At 36.7% G+C, this 13969-nt stretch overlaps 1 protein-coding gene and 1 pseudogene across 7 annotated transcripts in view; one reads left to right on the top strand and one right to left on the bottom strand.

The window, feature by feature from the left end:
• The window catches only part of CCDC88A (coiled-coil domain containing 88A), a 143091-nt gene that overhangs the window by 58893 nt on the left and 70229 nt on the right, over positions 1-13969 (top strand). For all 7 annotated transcript variants that reach the window (XM_045054233.1, XM_019827235.3, XM_019827234.3 and 4 more), the window contains exon 8: positions 7116-7288. In XM_045054233.1, coding sequence (XP_044910168.1) covers positions 7116-7288 — 173 coding nt within the window. The remainder of the gene's footprint in view (positions 1-7115; positions 7289-13969) is intronic.
• LOC109498499 lies at positions 2020-5025 on the bottom strand (annotated as a pseudogene).

The raw sequence follows: 13969 nt of genomic DNA, 5'->3' as shown, positions 1-13969 counted from the left end.
AAAAGAATTATTATAGGCTCCTGTAAGAGTACTTGGCTTTTTTAAAAGAGTAAAATTGCACCAGGATTTTTGCCTGCACTCTCTGAAAACAGCTAATTTTATAGGAGTCTAGACTTCAGTGCATGTGATGGTGAGTAATATTTTGTTAATAGCAGACCAAAGTACCCTGCCATTCAGAAGAATGTATAGCTTTGATCAGTTGTTCCATTTACATGGGAGAGACAGTTTTGAACTTATTTATAGAGAATTTGATTACTCTTTGGACTAATGAAAGACTTGTTGAAAGACTAATGAAAAAAGAAATTCGTAAAGGTTTTTTTTTTTTTTTTCTGAACAAAACTTTCATGTTAGTATAGTTGGGAATTTTCAGGTTTTTTTCAGGCATTACAAGAGAAGAAAATAGAGGAAATAAAGAAATATTTTGGAGTGACAACTACATTTTTTTTTAAAAAAATCTAAGACAGGTCAAAAGAAGAGAGAATTGAAAAATGTCCCTAGTATACACCAAGCTTATCCTGAAATACTAAGATTATTTTATTTTCAGTCTGAGTTTTGACCCATGTGCTTTATCTTCTTTCTATATTAACATCTTTCTACTGCTTTATTCTTTTTCTGAAACATTCTTCCATTTTTATTTCTTATATTTATATTTTGATAAGGTGTCCTCCGACTTCTGAGGGCATGTATGAATTGTTTGATCTCACTCTGTGAAGTTATTAATATTGGGTGAAGAAGGATATTATTTTGGAGAATGTGAACAAAATATTTGTCATTTTATGATCTATGTCAAAACTAAGGAATATGAAACACTATAGTGATTGTTTGATGTATTATCCTATCATGCCTGACTATGCATTTTCATTGAATTTGTTTTTTTAACAAGCGAAAATTGGTTGTGTTCTCTTGTCTCAAGCTATTTGGGAAACAAGTTGCTAGCTGGTTTAAACCCCGTTCTCTAGGGCAAAGTTTTTCAGTTTGGGCCACCAGTGGACTAATTACAAAAGATCATTAAAAATAATTGTGGGGCATCTGGGCAGTTCAGTCAGTTAAGCGTCCAACTCTTGATTTTGGCTTAGGTCATTAATCTCATGGTTTGTGAGTTTGAGCCCTGTGTTGGACTCTGCACTGACAGCATGGAGCCTACTTAGAATTCTCTCTCTCCCTCTGTCTCTGCCCTTCCCCAACTCACATTTGCACTTTCTTGCTCTCTCATAATAAATAAACATTTTTTAAAAATAATAATTGTGAAAAATATTAAGTGTAATACAATAATACATAAATGTAATAACTTTGTATTATTCAACTAGATTGAAACAAGTTCTTATTTAGATTTTCCCTTTAGCTCTTCTGTTTTCTCCTCCAAAATATTTTAATATATTTTTCCCTCTAAAGTATTTATTTATTTACTTATTTTAAAATTTTTTTAATATATTTTTTTTAATTTTTGAGAGACACACAGAGTGCAAGCAGGGAAGGGGCAGAGAGAGAGGGAGACATAGAATCCAAAGCAGGCTCCAGGCTCTCAGCTGTCAGCACAGAGCCTGATGCAGGACTCAAACTTGTGAACTGTGAGGTCATGACCTGAGCTGAAGTCAGACACTTAACCAACTGAGCCACCCAGGCACCCCATAAAAATATTTTATTTTATATAAAAATTTTATGTAAAAAAAACAGAGGAAAGTTTGGTGTCACACTGAATAAACACATTGAAAGCATATGTATGGTTGTGGTTTGTAACTTTTCTACAAAACTTACCAGGCATGCTAGAGGAAAGAAAGAAGGAGTAAGTATCATATTCATAACATTTTTTGGAACACTTCAGAGTACAAAATGCATCATGCTCATTTTTAAGTGCACAGAAAGCTATAATAAAATTAGACTTTCAAAATTACAAATAAAAATCTGTACATAAGGATATTTTCAAGACCCTTCCATGTGCATAGCACTATGTAGAAAGAAGAATGGAACTTCCAAGAGAAGAACCATCACAGCAGGTGTTACACATAGGTCTGCCTCTTTTCAGCTTGCAGACCCATCTCCTTGTAAGGGGAAGGTGTCACCCGGTTGAAGAGGGCCATAGGCGTCACTAGTGCTCCTTGTCCACACTATGCTTATCCACAAGCACCATGCTAAAAGAATAGAGTAGGGGGGCGCCTGGGTGGCTTGGTCAGTTAAGCGTCCAACTTCGGCTCAGGTCATGATCTCGCAGTCTGTGAGTTTGAGCCCCGCATCAGGCTCTGTGCTGACAGCTCAGAGCCTGGAGCCTGTTTCAGATTCTGTGTCTCCCTCTCTCTCTGCTCCTCCCCTGTTCATGCTCTGTCTCTCTCTGTCTCAAAAATAAATGTTAAAAAAAATTTTTTTTTTAAAGAATAGAGTAGGATTTGCAGCAATAGCCTGAACTGCAGAGTTAATGCTGCAGACATAATCTTTGCTCCTATCCTGCTGATGAGGGCCAGGAACGTGCCTACCAGGTCCACTGCGGTGATGTTTCAAAGATCCAGGCCACACTGTGCTTGCTGAAGCATTCCCATTTGCAGCCAGTAGAAGAGAACTATGGATGTGGACACAGTGATCCTTTTCTCATAAAACTGGTATAGAAGTCATAAAACTGCTATTCTGACACCAACATTGACATTCATAGCTACACAGGTGGGCTCTGTGCCAGTTCAGGCCAGGTTGGATTGGTAGAATCATGCAGGGCTACCCTGTAGCTCATAGCCACCGATGCAGGAGAACTCACAGGTGGCTCTTACTGCTGCTGCTGGAACATATCATGTAAGTGTTTTCTATTGTGTTGAGTTTACCTTTTTGTCTGACTTTAACTTGAAATATGCTAATGTCCTTAGCTCTGTCATAGACTACTGGCTCTTGTGACCTACTAGAAAATTTGAGTTGGGGCGGGGGGAGACACCTTTTAGAATAACATCAATTAGAATTGTTTCTGCTTTGTATCTTCCCTTGGGAGGGTCTCTGTGGAACCCAGACTGTCAGCTTATTAAGTTAAGCAATACATTCCTTCACACTTGGCCACTTAATTCTAGAAGGTTCCATAGCCACAAAGGAGGCTACTTGCCTGCTCCAGGCCTTTTTGCCCATACATGTATATCCTGGTAAGCGGTAGTATCCCAGGAGTTAAAGCAGGCACCATTTATGCACTTAAATACCCTCCATTTGGTGGCCTGGCAAAAGTAGGACATCACCTTTCAGTCAGTATTAAGAAGCTTCAGGCTGCTCACAGGATGCCCTTCCTTGTCAAAACAGAGCCTTTTTTTTTTCTGTTTTGATTCATCTTTTGTTGTAATTGTTTTACTAGAATGTATAGTGTATAGAATGTATAGAATGTATCACTCTGTTTTTAATTACTTTTCACTTTTTATTCTGGTTAAAATTTTTCTTAATGTTTGTTTTTGAGAGAGAGAGACAGACTGTGAGTGGGGGAGGGGCAGAGAGAGAGGGAGAAACAGAATCTGAAACAGGCTCCAGGCTCTGAGCTGTCAACACAGAGCCCACCGCAGGGCTCAAACTCGTGAACCCTGAGATCATGATCTGAGCCAAAGTGCGACGCTTAACTGACTGAGCCACCCAGGCGCCCCTTAACTTTCTTATTCTTAATTCCTTGTAACATGTATTTCTTAAATCCTCTTCTTTTACTAAAAACCAAATAGGAGATTTTAATGAATTTAAGATCTCTTTATTGTCACTGTTTATTTTATGCCAAGCTTTGTGTTACGTTTTAATATGCTGTCTTTGTAAGTCAGTATAATAACCTCATTTTAATAGATTGAAGATACTTGAGCTCAGAGAAATTAAGTAATTTGCTGAGTCTAACTCCAATGCCTGTTTTCCTGTTGTATAAAACCTTTGCCGAAGTCCATGAATGTGCTAGCACATCTCTGATTCTTTTCCTCAATTGGCAGTTCTGTAAGAATTATTAAATCTTCTGAATTTTTTCTTTGCTTTGATACATCTTTTTATGTTCGTACTTGGATGTATATTAATAAATATCTGCTGTTTGCAAGATCCTGTGCTAAGAGTGCTTGGGAGCAACAAATTGACAAACTTTCAAAAAAGGATCAAAGATCGTTACAATCTAATAGGGAAGTTATTTTAATAAAATAATTGAGTTTTGGGGGCACCTGGGTGTCTCAGTCAGTTAGGCATCCAACTTTGGCTAAGGTCATGATCTCAGGGTTTGTGAGTTTGAGCCCCGCGTCAGGTTCTGTGCTGACACCTCAGAGCCTGGAGCCCACTTTGGATTCTGTATCCCCCCTCTCTCTCTGCCCTTCCCCTGCTCATGTGCTTGCTCTCTCTCTCTCTCTCTCTCTCTCTCTCTCTCTCTCTCTCAAAAATAAATAAACATTAAAAACTTTTTAAAAAATAATTGAGTTTTTAAATTTTTTAAGTATTTAAAAAGTTAGTTGAAATAGTGTTATAGGAGTTTCAGGTGTACAGTATAGTAATTCAACACTTCCACACAACACCTTGTGCCCATCACAAGAAGTGCACTCCTTAATCCCCATCACCTATTTCACCCATCTTCGCTCGCCCCCCGCCCCCATACACACACCTGTCTGGTAACCGTCAGTTGATTCTCTACAGTTAAGAATGTTTTTTGGTTTGCCTCTTTCTCTTCTTTTTCCTCTTTGCTCATTTGTCTTGTTTCGTAAACTCCACATATGAGTAAAATCATATGGTATTTGTCTTTCTCTGACTTAACTTCGCTTAGTGTAATACTCTCTAACTCCATCTACATCGTTGCCAATGGCAAGATTCCACTCTTTTGGATGGCTGAATATTCAGTGTGTGTGTGTGTGTGTGTGTGTGTGTGTGTGTGTGTGTGTGTGTGTATACACATACCACAACATTAGCCATTCATCAGTCAGACATTTGGGCTGTTTCCATAGTTTGGGTATTGTAGATAATGCTGCTATAAACACTGGGGTGCATATATCTCTTTGCATTAGCATTTTTGTATCCTGTGAGTAAATACCTAAGAACGGTTTCCTTACGTCTTAAAATAGACATAATGCCTCTATTGCAGGTTATAGTATTGGATGAAATCTTGTTGGAAAATCCTCTATCTAGGAGTTCAATAAATATTCATTCCCATTTCTTTTTCCCCAGAGAGTGGGCTATAGTTAGAGAATGGCATGGTAGTGTTAAATTAGAAAGTAAGGATGACTTTTAAGGGCTTATTTGTAGTTTCATTCTGAGTAAGAACTCTATAGAGTAGCCAGGAAAATCTGGGCAGAAAGGAGGAGTTGAGTGGTTAAAGGTTCAGGCATATGTATAGGTGCCAAGGGAGTAATGGTAGTAAAGGAGGCATGGCACAAGAGAGGAATGGTTCCTTCATTGGAAAAATCTGAATATATTGAACAGAGAGCAGATGTGGAGTTGTAAAGAGAAAAGGAACTGATGAGAAGTCACATTCTATAGTTTGTCAGTAGGCATACTGGAATCTGTGAAAGAAATAGTTGAAAAGACCTTGATTCAGGTGCTGAAATATATCCCAAGGATAAAGAAATGAATTCTGATGGGTGGTTTTTAAAAAAAGAAAAAGAAGAAGAAAAAAGAAGGATAAAAGTAATGATTCAGTGAGGGCATTAGAAGGCTTGGTGATAAGAAAGCAAAAATGGTGATTTCATTGTCCCAAGGTAGTTACCCCACCTATTCTGCCTGGAGTAAGACAGTTGAAATTACTAACAAAGACAATTTCTGTTTGCCCGAGAAGTTTGAAAGAAAAGCTGAGTAATTGGTTTAGAATAAGAATTTTTCAGTAAAAGGAAAATTGGAGGAAAATTATTGAGTCAGGTAAATGTAGGTTAGGTAGCCCTTAAAATTCAGGTTTACGGAAAGTAGAATGAGATTTATGCCCCTTGGAGAGACTCTAGAGAAAGGAATAAAGGAAGCATTGAGATGGGATGCAGATTAGAACTAGTCTTAAGAAAGAGAACATAGAAAGGATATGAAGTCAAGAGGCTGGCCCTGGAGTCTTGGCATTGCTATTAGTTTTGTGATCATGGACAAATCAATCTCTGTGCCTCAGTTACGTTACTGCAGAATTAAGAGATTAAACTAGGGTTGCCTGGGTGGTTCATTTGGTTGAGCATCTGACTCTTGATTTGGGGTTGGGTCATGATCTCGCAGAGCCCCCCGTTCAGGCTCTGTGCTGACAGTGCAGAGCCTGCTTGGGAATCTCTCTCTATCCCTCTCTTTCTGCCCCTTTTCTGCTCTCTCGTGCGAGTGCATGCTTTCTCAAATAATAAATAAATAAACATTTTTAAAAAAGAGAGAGCAATTGAACTAAACCTCAGAGGTTCTCTTAGGTCCCGCTGAGGTCCCTGTTTACAATTCTAGAGCAATGTTGTGTGAAAATGGCAAGATTGCATTTCTGTGCTAATACAGTAACCACTAGCTCCATATGGATGTTATATACTTAAAATGTGGCTAGTGTCACTAAGGGACTGTATTTTTGACTTTTTAAATTTGTAGTTAACTATTTGTGCTATTGGCTACCTTATTGGACAGCATGGTTTTAGCCATATTGCGCTTGGGTTAATTTCTTTCCTTTGTCAACAAGTCTTTTACACCTTTCCAATAGTTGCTATCTAGTATAGTTATTTTACCACATTTGATTCCTTTATTAAAATATTAGGGAGGGAAAAAAGTATTAAGTCTTAATTCTAGTGTTATCTAGTAGTAGCTAATTCATGAACTGTTGCATGAAACTTTAAAAAAAATTTTTTTAATGTTTATTTATTTTTGAGAGATAGAGCATGAATGGGGAAGGAGCAGAGAGAGAGGGAGACACAGAATCCGAAGCAGGCTTCAGGCTCTGAGCTGTCAGCACAGAGCCCGACATGGGGCTGGAACTCAAGAACTGGGAAATCATTACCTGAGCCAAAGTCGGCGCTTAACTGACTGAGCCACCTGGGCGCCCCTGTGAAACTTTTTAAAAAGATAGCTAAATATCACAAAGTTAGATATTTTTGACCAATGAATTGTTTTGGTATTGCAGTATAGTACTTAAACTTAATGAATAGTGTTGGTGTGTTTAGTTCTCTGATATGTAGAATACTAACAGTGATTCTGTGTTTATTTTCATATTTCCTTAGACTATCGTAGAACTCTCTGAAGAACGGGATGGTCTTCATTTTTTACCCCATGCCTCTTCATCTGCACAGTCACCCTGTGGTTCTCCAGGCATGAAGCGAACAGAAAGTCGACAACATCTGTCAGTGGAACTGGCAGATGCTAAGGCAAAGATAAGAAGGCTTAGGCAGGAATTGTAAGTTGCCGATTTTCAAGGCTTATTGAATTTACACGGTTGCAAAGGTGACCTAAAAATGTTTTTCATCTTATGGAATATAGATCAGTTGTTTCAGCTGCTAGCATGACTCTCAGTCAGAGTTCTCACTACCATTTGTTAAAATGAGAAAAATAAATAGACTGGCAGAAAGTTTTCCTAATCCTAAATCTTACCAATTTAAAGGTTGTCCTTTATTCTGAATTTATGTCCTTTTTATCTTTCTTATATTAAAATGATCTTTCTTTTACAAAATATTGTTCTTCCTTGGCAAATTTGGGTCTCCTTAATCTTTGGGGAGGTCTCCTTAATTTTTTTAATTTTTATATTCTTTGAAATCTAAAATACTGGCAACCACTGGTTGCCAGTCAGGCAATAAGGTCAATAAGTTTAGCTCTTTTACAGGTCATTAAGTTTAGCTGTTTTAAAATTAATGTTATAAAAGAGTGAATTGTTGGTGTACAGTATTACAAAAAATAATTTTGTGTTATATTCTGTGTTGAGTAATTAAAATGCCTGAGTCATAGGCTTAGATATGGTAAATATTCATATTGGTTAGTGATGATGAAATTACATTTATTTAGCTTTAAAGATAATTTGAGAAAAGTCAGTATAAATTTCACATAAGCATTCCTTGGTGAATCACATGTAAAGACATAACCAGTCTCTGCTGGAGATATTTTGTACTGTAAAAAGAACAAAGGATTTTTATATTTGGGGCTTTTTTTCTTCTCTTCTCTTTTCTTTTCTTTCTTTTCTGTCTTTTTTTTTTTTTTTTTTTTGGTTTGTTTTCCTGGAATTTGGGCTTCAGAGTATAGATTTAAAATTTAAAGCTACAATATAACAATTAAGTTTATTTACAGATTATTTAAAGCAGTTAGTTTAAGAAAGTGATTGAATATGCAAGGTAGAAAAAATATACAGTCTCTAGGAAAATTTGAAAACAAAAAAACTACAGCTTTCATTGTGGATGTCTGTGCTATTATGTATCTATTGAAGTGAACACGCCCAGGATATTCTATAAACAGCTGCACCAGGAAAATTAGAGAAGAGATTGCTGTTATTAGTTTGACTGGCAGTTAATGGATAGCCTAAACAGTGCACACTAGTTCGTTCCATATAATTTAGCACAATCTTCTCTAGTCTTTAGATAAAGCATGCAATTAGAACTGCAATGATGGCTGTGAATTCATTTAACATTTTGCACTATATTAGAATTTGATTTTTAAATGAAATTTACTTGGCCATGGAGCGTATTAAAATTCCAAACAACTTAGAGAGATTGGTAAAATTTGGTTTCTCATGTGCTGACTGGAAAATGAAAATGAATATTATTAATGAGTAAATAAATGTGTCAGATACAGCAGATATTCCCAATAACTAGCATTTCATCAAATACCATCTTTTGTCCTTTGAAAATGTGTTCCTTCACAGATATCTTTTATTAACATTTGTTCTAAGTCTTTTTGTTGGGATAGATCTTTACTGAAGTAATGAAGCATGGAAATCATGGTGGATAAAAATAGTTTAGGTTGCTTTCCACCTAATGGAAATAAATAATTGTAATGAGAACATGCAAATTAACTAATAGAATATTACTTACAGGTGGTACATTATACTATAATTGCTTTTGGTTTATTAACATACAGAGTAAAAAATATAATTTGCAATTTGGATGGAAGAAGTAATTCCTTATAAATTTCACTTTTATGTAGTAGTTAATACCCTATCAAAGTCTTCCTTTAATAATTGTCTCTGTGTCAGCCTAGCAAAAAACATGTTTGCTACAGACCATGATTAATATAGATACTATTATGCATTATCCTCCATTGTATATTGATTGCATTGTAAGAAGTTAAGCTTCCAAGCTAAATTTGGTCAGATCATCACACTACAGAAAGTTAGATTTGAACAAAGTCGAGAATATGGCCCACTACTAGAGTAGCAGTCAAGAAACTACAGTGTGTGCACCAGACCTGCCCATCCCCCTCCCACTGCTTGCATTTATAAATAAAATTGTGCTGAAACTAACAAACAAAAAAATAGTTCTCTCTGTTTCCATGGATCCCATATTTTTCAAAGTTTTTCTCTCATACAAATTAATAACTCTTTTTTTTCCCATAGTTACCTACCTTTATTTTTTTAATATGAAATTTATTGTCAAATTGGTTTCCATACAACACCCAGTGCTCATCCCAGTAGGTGCCCTCCTCAATGACCATCACCCACTTTCCCCTCCTTCCCACCCCCCATCAACCCTCAGTTTATTCTCATTTTTTAAGAGTCACTTATGGTTTGCCTCCCTCCCTCTCTAACTTTTTTTCCCCCTTCCCCTCCCCCATGGTCTTCTGTTAAGTTTCTCAGGATCCACATAAGAGTGAAAACATATGGTATCTGTCTTTCTCTGTATGACTTATTTCACTTAGCATAACACTCTCCAGCTCCATCCACGTTGCTACAGAAGGCCGTATTTCATTCTTTCTCATTGCCAAGTAGTATTCCATTGTATATATAAACCACAATTCCGTTATCCATTCATCAGTTGATGGACATTTAGGCTCTTTTTATAATTTGGCTATTGTTGAGAGTGCTGCTATAAACATTGGGGTACAAGTGCCCTTATGCCTCAGCACTCCTGTATTCCTTGGATAAGTTCCTAGCAGTGCATTGCTGGGTCATAGGGTAGATCTATTTTTAATTTTTTGAGGAACCTCCACACTATTTTCCAGAGCGGCTGTACCAGTTTGCATTCCCACCAACAATGCAAGAGGGTTCCCGTTTCTCCACATCCTCTCCAGTATCTATAGTCTCCTGATTTGTTCATTTTAGCCACCCTGACTGGCGTGAGGTGATACCTGAGTGTGGTTTTGATTTTTATTTCCCTGATGAGGAGTGACTCCAGAATTGGGCCCACAAAAGTATGGCCAACTAATCTTTGACAAAGTGGGAAAGAAAATCCAATGGAAAAAAAAGGCAGTCTCTTTAACAAACGGTGCTGGGAGAACTGGACAGCAACATGCAGAAGAATGAAACTAGACCACTTTCTTACACCATTCACAAAAATAATCTCAAAATGGGTAAAGGACCTGAATGTGAGACAGGAAACCACCAAAACCCTAGAGGAGAAAGCAGGAAAAAGCCTCTCTGACCTCAGCCGCAACAATTTCATACTTGACACATCCCCAAAGGCAAGGGAATTAAAAGCAAAAATGAACTATTGGGAACTCATGAAGATAAAAACCTTCTACACTGCAAAGGAAACAATCAACAAAACTAAAAGACAACCGACGGAATGGGAAAAGATATTTGCAAATGACATATCGGACAAAGGGCTAGTATCCAAAATCTATAAAGAACTCACCAAACTCCACACCTGAAAAACAAATGATCCAGTGAAGAAATGGGCAGAAGACATGAATAGACACTTCTCTAAAGAAGACATCCAGAAGGCCAACAGGCACATGAAAAATGCTCAACGTCACTCCTCATCAGGGAAATATTAACTCTTTTTTAAATAACAGCTTTATTGAGGTAATTTATGTATCAGAAAATTCATCCTTTAAAAATGTAATTCAGTGGTTTTTAGTATATTCATAGAGTTGTGCAACCATCACATAGTATCTAATTTTAAGATACTTTCATCAACCCCAAAGAAACCCCATACCCATTAGCAGTCATTCCTTATTCCTCTTTGCCCTTGGCTCTTGGGAACCTTTAATATATTTTGTGTTTCCCTGGATGTACTCATTCTGGACATCCATATAAATGGATATGGCCTTTTGTGTCTGGCCTCTTTCACTTAGCATAATGTTGTCAAGGTTCATCCATGTTGTAGCATGTATCATTATGTCATTCCTTTTTACAATAATAATCCATTATATGGATATACCACCTTTTGGTTACCCCTTTATGAGTCAGTAGATAATTGGAATGTTTCCACTTTTTGACTGTTAAGAATAATGCTCCTAAGAACATTCATGGTGAATATTTTTATGTGGGCATATGTTTTCAGTTTTCTTGGATATATACTGAAGAATGGAAATGATGGGCCATATGGTAGCTCTATGTTTAACCTTTTGAGTAACTGTCAAATTATTTGGCACACATTTTTACATTCCCACCAGCAATGTATGAGGGCTTCAGTTTCTCCATAACATCACCAATACTTCTTATTATATACCTTTTTGATTATAGGCATTCTAGTGGGTATGAAGGGATACCTCATTGTGGTTTTGACTTGCATTTCCCTGATGACTAAAGATGTTGAGAGTATCTTTTCATGTGCTGTTGGACATTTGTATATCGTCTTTGGAGAAATGTCTTTTCAGATCCTTTGCCCATTTTAAAATTGAGTTGAGAGATAAACTTTTAAGTGGATGGATGAAATAATGTGAACCCCTGGAAGTGTATTAGAAGTCAGTATAGCCTGCAGTTGAAACCATAGGAGTTTTGGTCATTTCTGACTTGGAAGAGAAATGGGAGGTGTGTCAAGAAGATTTCATAGAGATAATTACATTTCAACCTAGGCATTTATTGGGTATTCTAAAAAGGAACTGCAACAAGTTCAGTAGGCTATAAGGACAAGCATTACAAGAAATTAAGTTGAAAATGAAGGTGTAGATACATGGAAGGTCATGTATGCAGTACTTAGAAGGTTGGACTTTAAACAGTGGGGAATCAGTGGAAGATTTTTTTTAATAGGAGAATAACATCAGTTTTATGTTTTAATGAAGAGATGCTAGCCTAGTAGTTGACTTTTTTTTTTTTAATTTAAGTCTAGTGGTTGACTCTTGGTGAATGTTCACATTGAAAAAATGAATTTCGGAGGCATACTGCCTGAGTGTGATTCCTGGCTCAACACACTCCTTCACTGAGTGACCATTGCCAACTTAACTTGATCTAAGGCTCTCAGTTTGCTAGCCCGTTAAGTAGAAATAATAATTGTGCCTACTGTAGTGTTGTTGTGTGTGGTAAATATCTAAAGTGAACAGTAAATTTAAGCTGATATCATTGGTACTTTTTTTAGAGACTTATGTGAGGATTGAGTGCTTGGCAAAGTGAAAAGTGCTTACAAATGTGCCTGACACAGATAGTAAGAGCTTGATAATTGTTAGCCAAAAGATGGGCACACCACATGAAATCAGCAAAAAGGTCAGAGAATTAATATATAGAGGAGGAGTAGAGAACCTTATAGTGTGAAGTTGTGGAAGCCAAAGGAGAGAGGGTGTCAAGAAGAACTGAGTTAATTGTATTGACTTCTTGTAAAAGATCCAAAAATAATCCATTGGGTTCATCACTAAGGAGGTAATTGACTGTACTGAAAAACAGTATTAGTAGGGAGGTGTAAATGGAAGCCTCATTGTTGGGGATAGAATGGGCAAATGGGTGCAAAAAGGAATTATTTCTTTTTTTTTTGAACGTTTATTTATTTTTGAGACAGAGACAGAGCATGAACAGGGGAGGGGCAGAGAGAGAGGGAGACACAGAATCTGAAACAGGCTCCAGGCTCTGAGTGGTCAGCATAGAGCCCGACGCGGGGCTCGAACTCACTGACCGTGAGATTATGACCTGAGCCGAAGTCGGATGCTTAACCGACCGAGCCACCCAGGTGCCCCAAAAAGGAATTATTTCTTAATGAGGCTGGAACTCATGGATAACTTTTCTGGAAAAATTATTTAAATTCATACTTCACATACATCAAAGTGAACTTCAGATAGATTAAAGAGTTAAATGTAAAAAATGAAATAATGGTGAAAGAATCAGAAAGAAATATAAATGAGTATGTATTTGTTCTCTAGATGATGAGGAGCTTTGCAAAAGAGCATAAAAAGTATTTATAAAAGAAGTGGTTCCTCTATTTGTATAAAAGATGCTAAATATGTAAACATCCAGAAAAAAATAAAATTAAAAGCGTTTAAATATCCTTCAAAGAATTAAACAAAGAATTTTTATATGATCTAGCAATTCCACATCTAAATATATTCCCCCAAAATTGAAAACAGACTCAAAACAGGTACTTGTATGCTATTGTTCATTGCAGCATTACTCCCAATAGCCAAAAGATGGCACCAACTGAAGTGTCCATGAACAGATTGTTGTTAAATAGACAAAATGTGCTGTTAGTATACAATGGAATATTTTTTAGACATAAAAATGATGAAATTCTACTACCTGCTATAGCATGAATGAGTCCTGAAAACAGTTTGTTAAGTGAGGTAAGCTATATACAAAGGACAAATGTTGTATGATTCCACTTAAAATCTTTAATAGGCAAATTAGGAGACTGGTATATTAGGGAGTTGCTAGGGGTATGACAGAATTCGAGACTTACTGCTTAATGAAAACAGAATTGTTTGGGGTGATGAAAAAGATTAGGGAACAGGTTGTAGTGATAGTTTATTTAATAACATTGTAAATGTAATTAGTGCCACTAAATTTTCTTTTTTTTTTAACTTGTTTTTATTTTTTTAATTTACATCCAAAATAGTGCAACAATGATTTCAGGAGTAGATAGATTCCTTAGTGCCCCTTACCGATTTATCCCATCCCCCCTCCCACAACCCCTCTAGTAACCCACAGTTTGTTCTCCCTTTTTATGAGTCTCTTCTGTTTTGTCCCCCTCCCTGTTTTTATATTATTTTTGTTTCCCTTCCCTTAAGTTCA

The sequence above is a fragment of the Felis catus genome, chromosome A3 (genome assembly GCF_018350175.1).
Source record: "Felis catus isolate Fca126 chromosome A3, F.catus_Fca126_mat1.0, whole genome shotgun sequence".
Classification (NCBI taxonomy): Eukaryota; Metazoa; Chordata; class Mammalia; order Carnivora; family Felidae; genus Felis; species Felis catus.
Note: the sequence above shows the minus strand (reverse complement) of the source record. Positions and strands in the feature narration are given on the sequence as shown.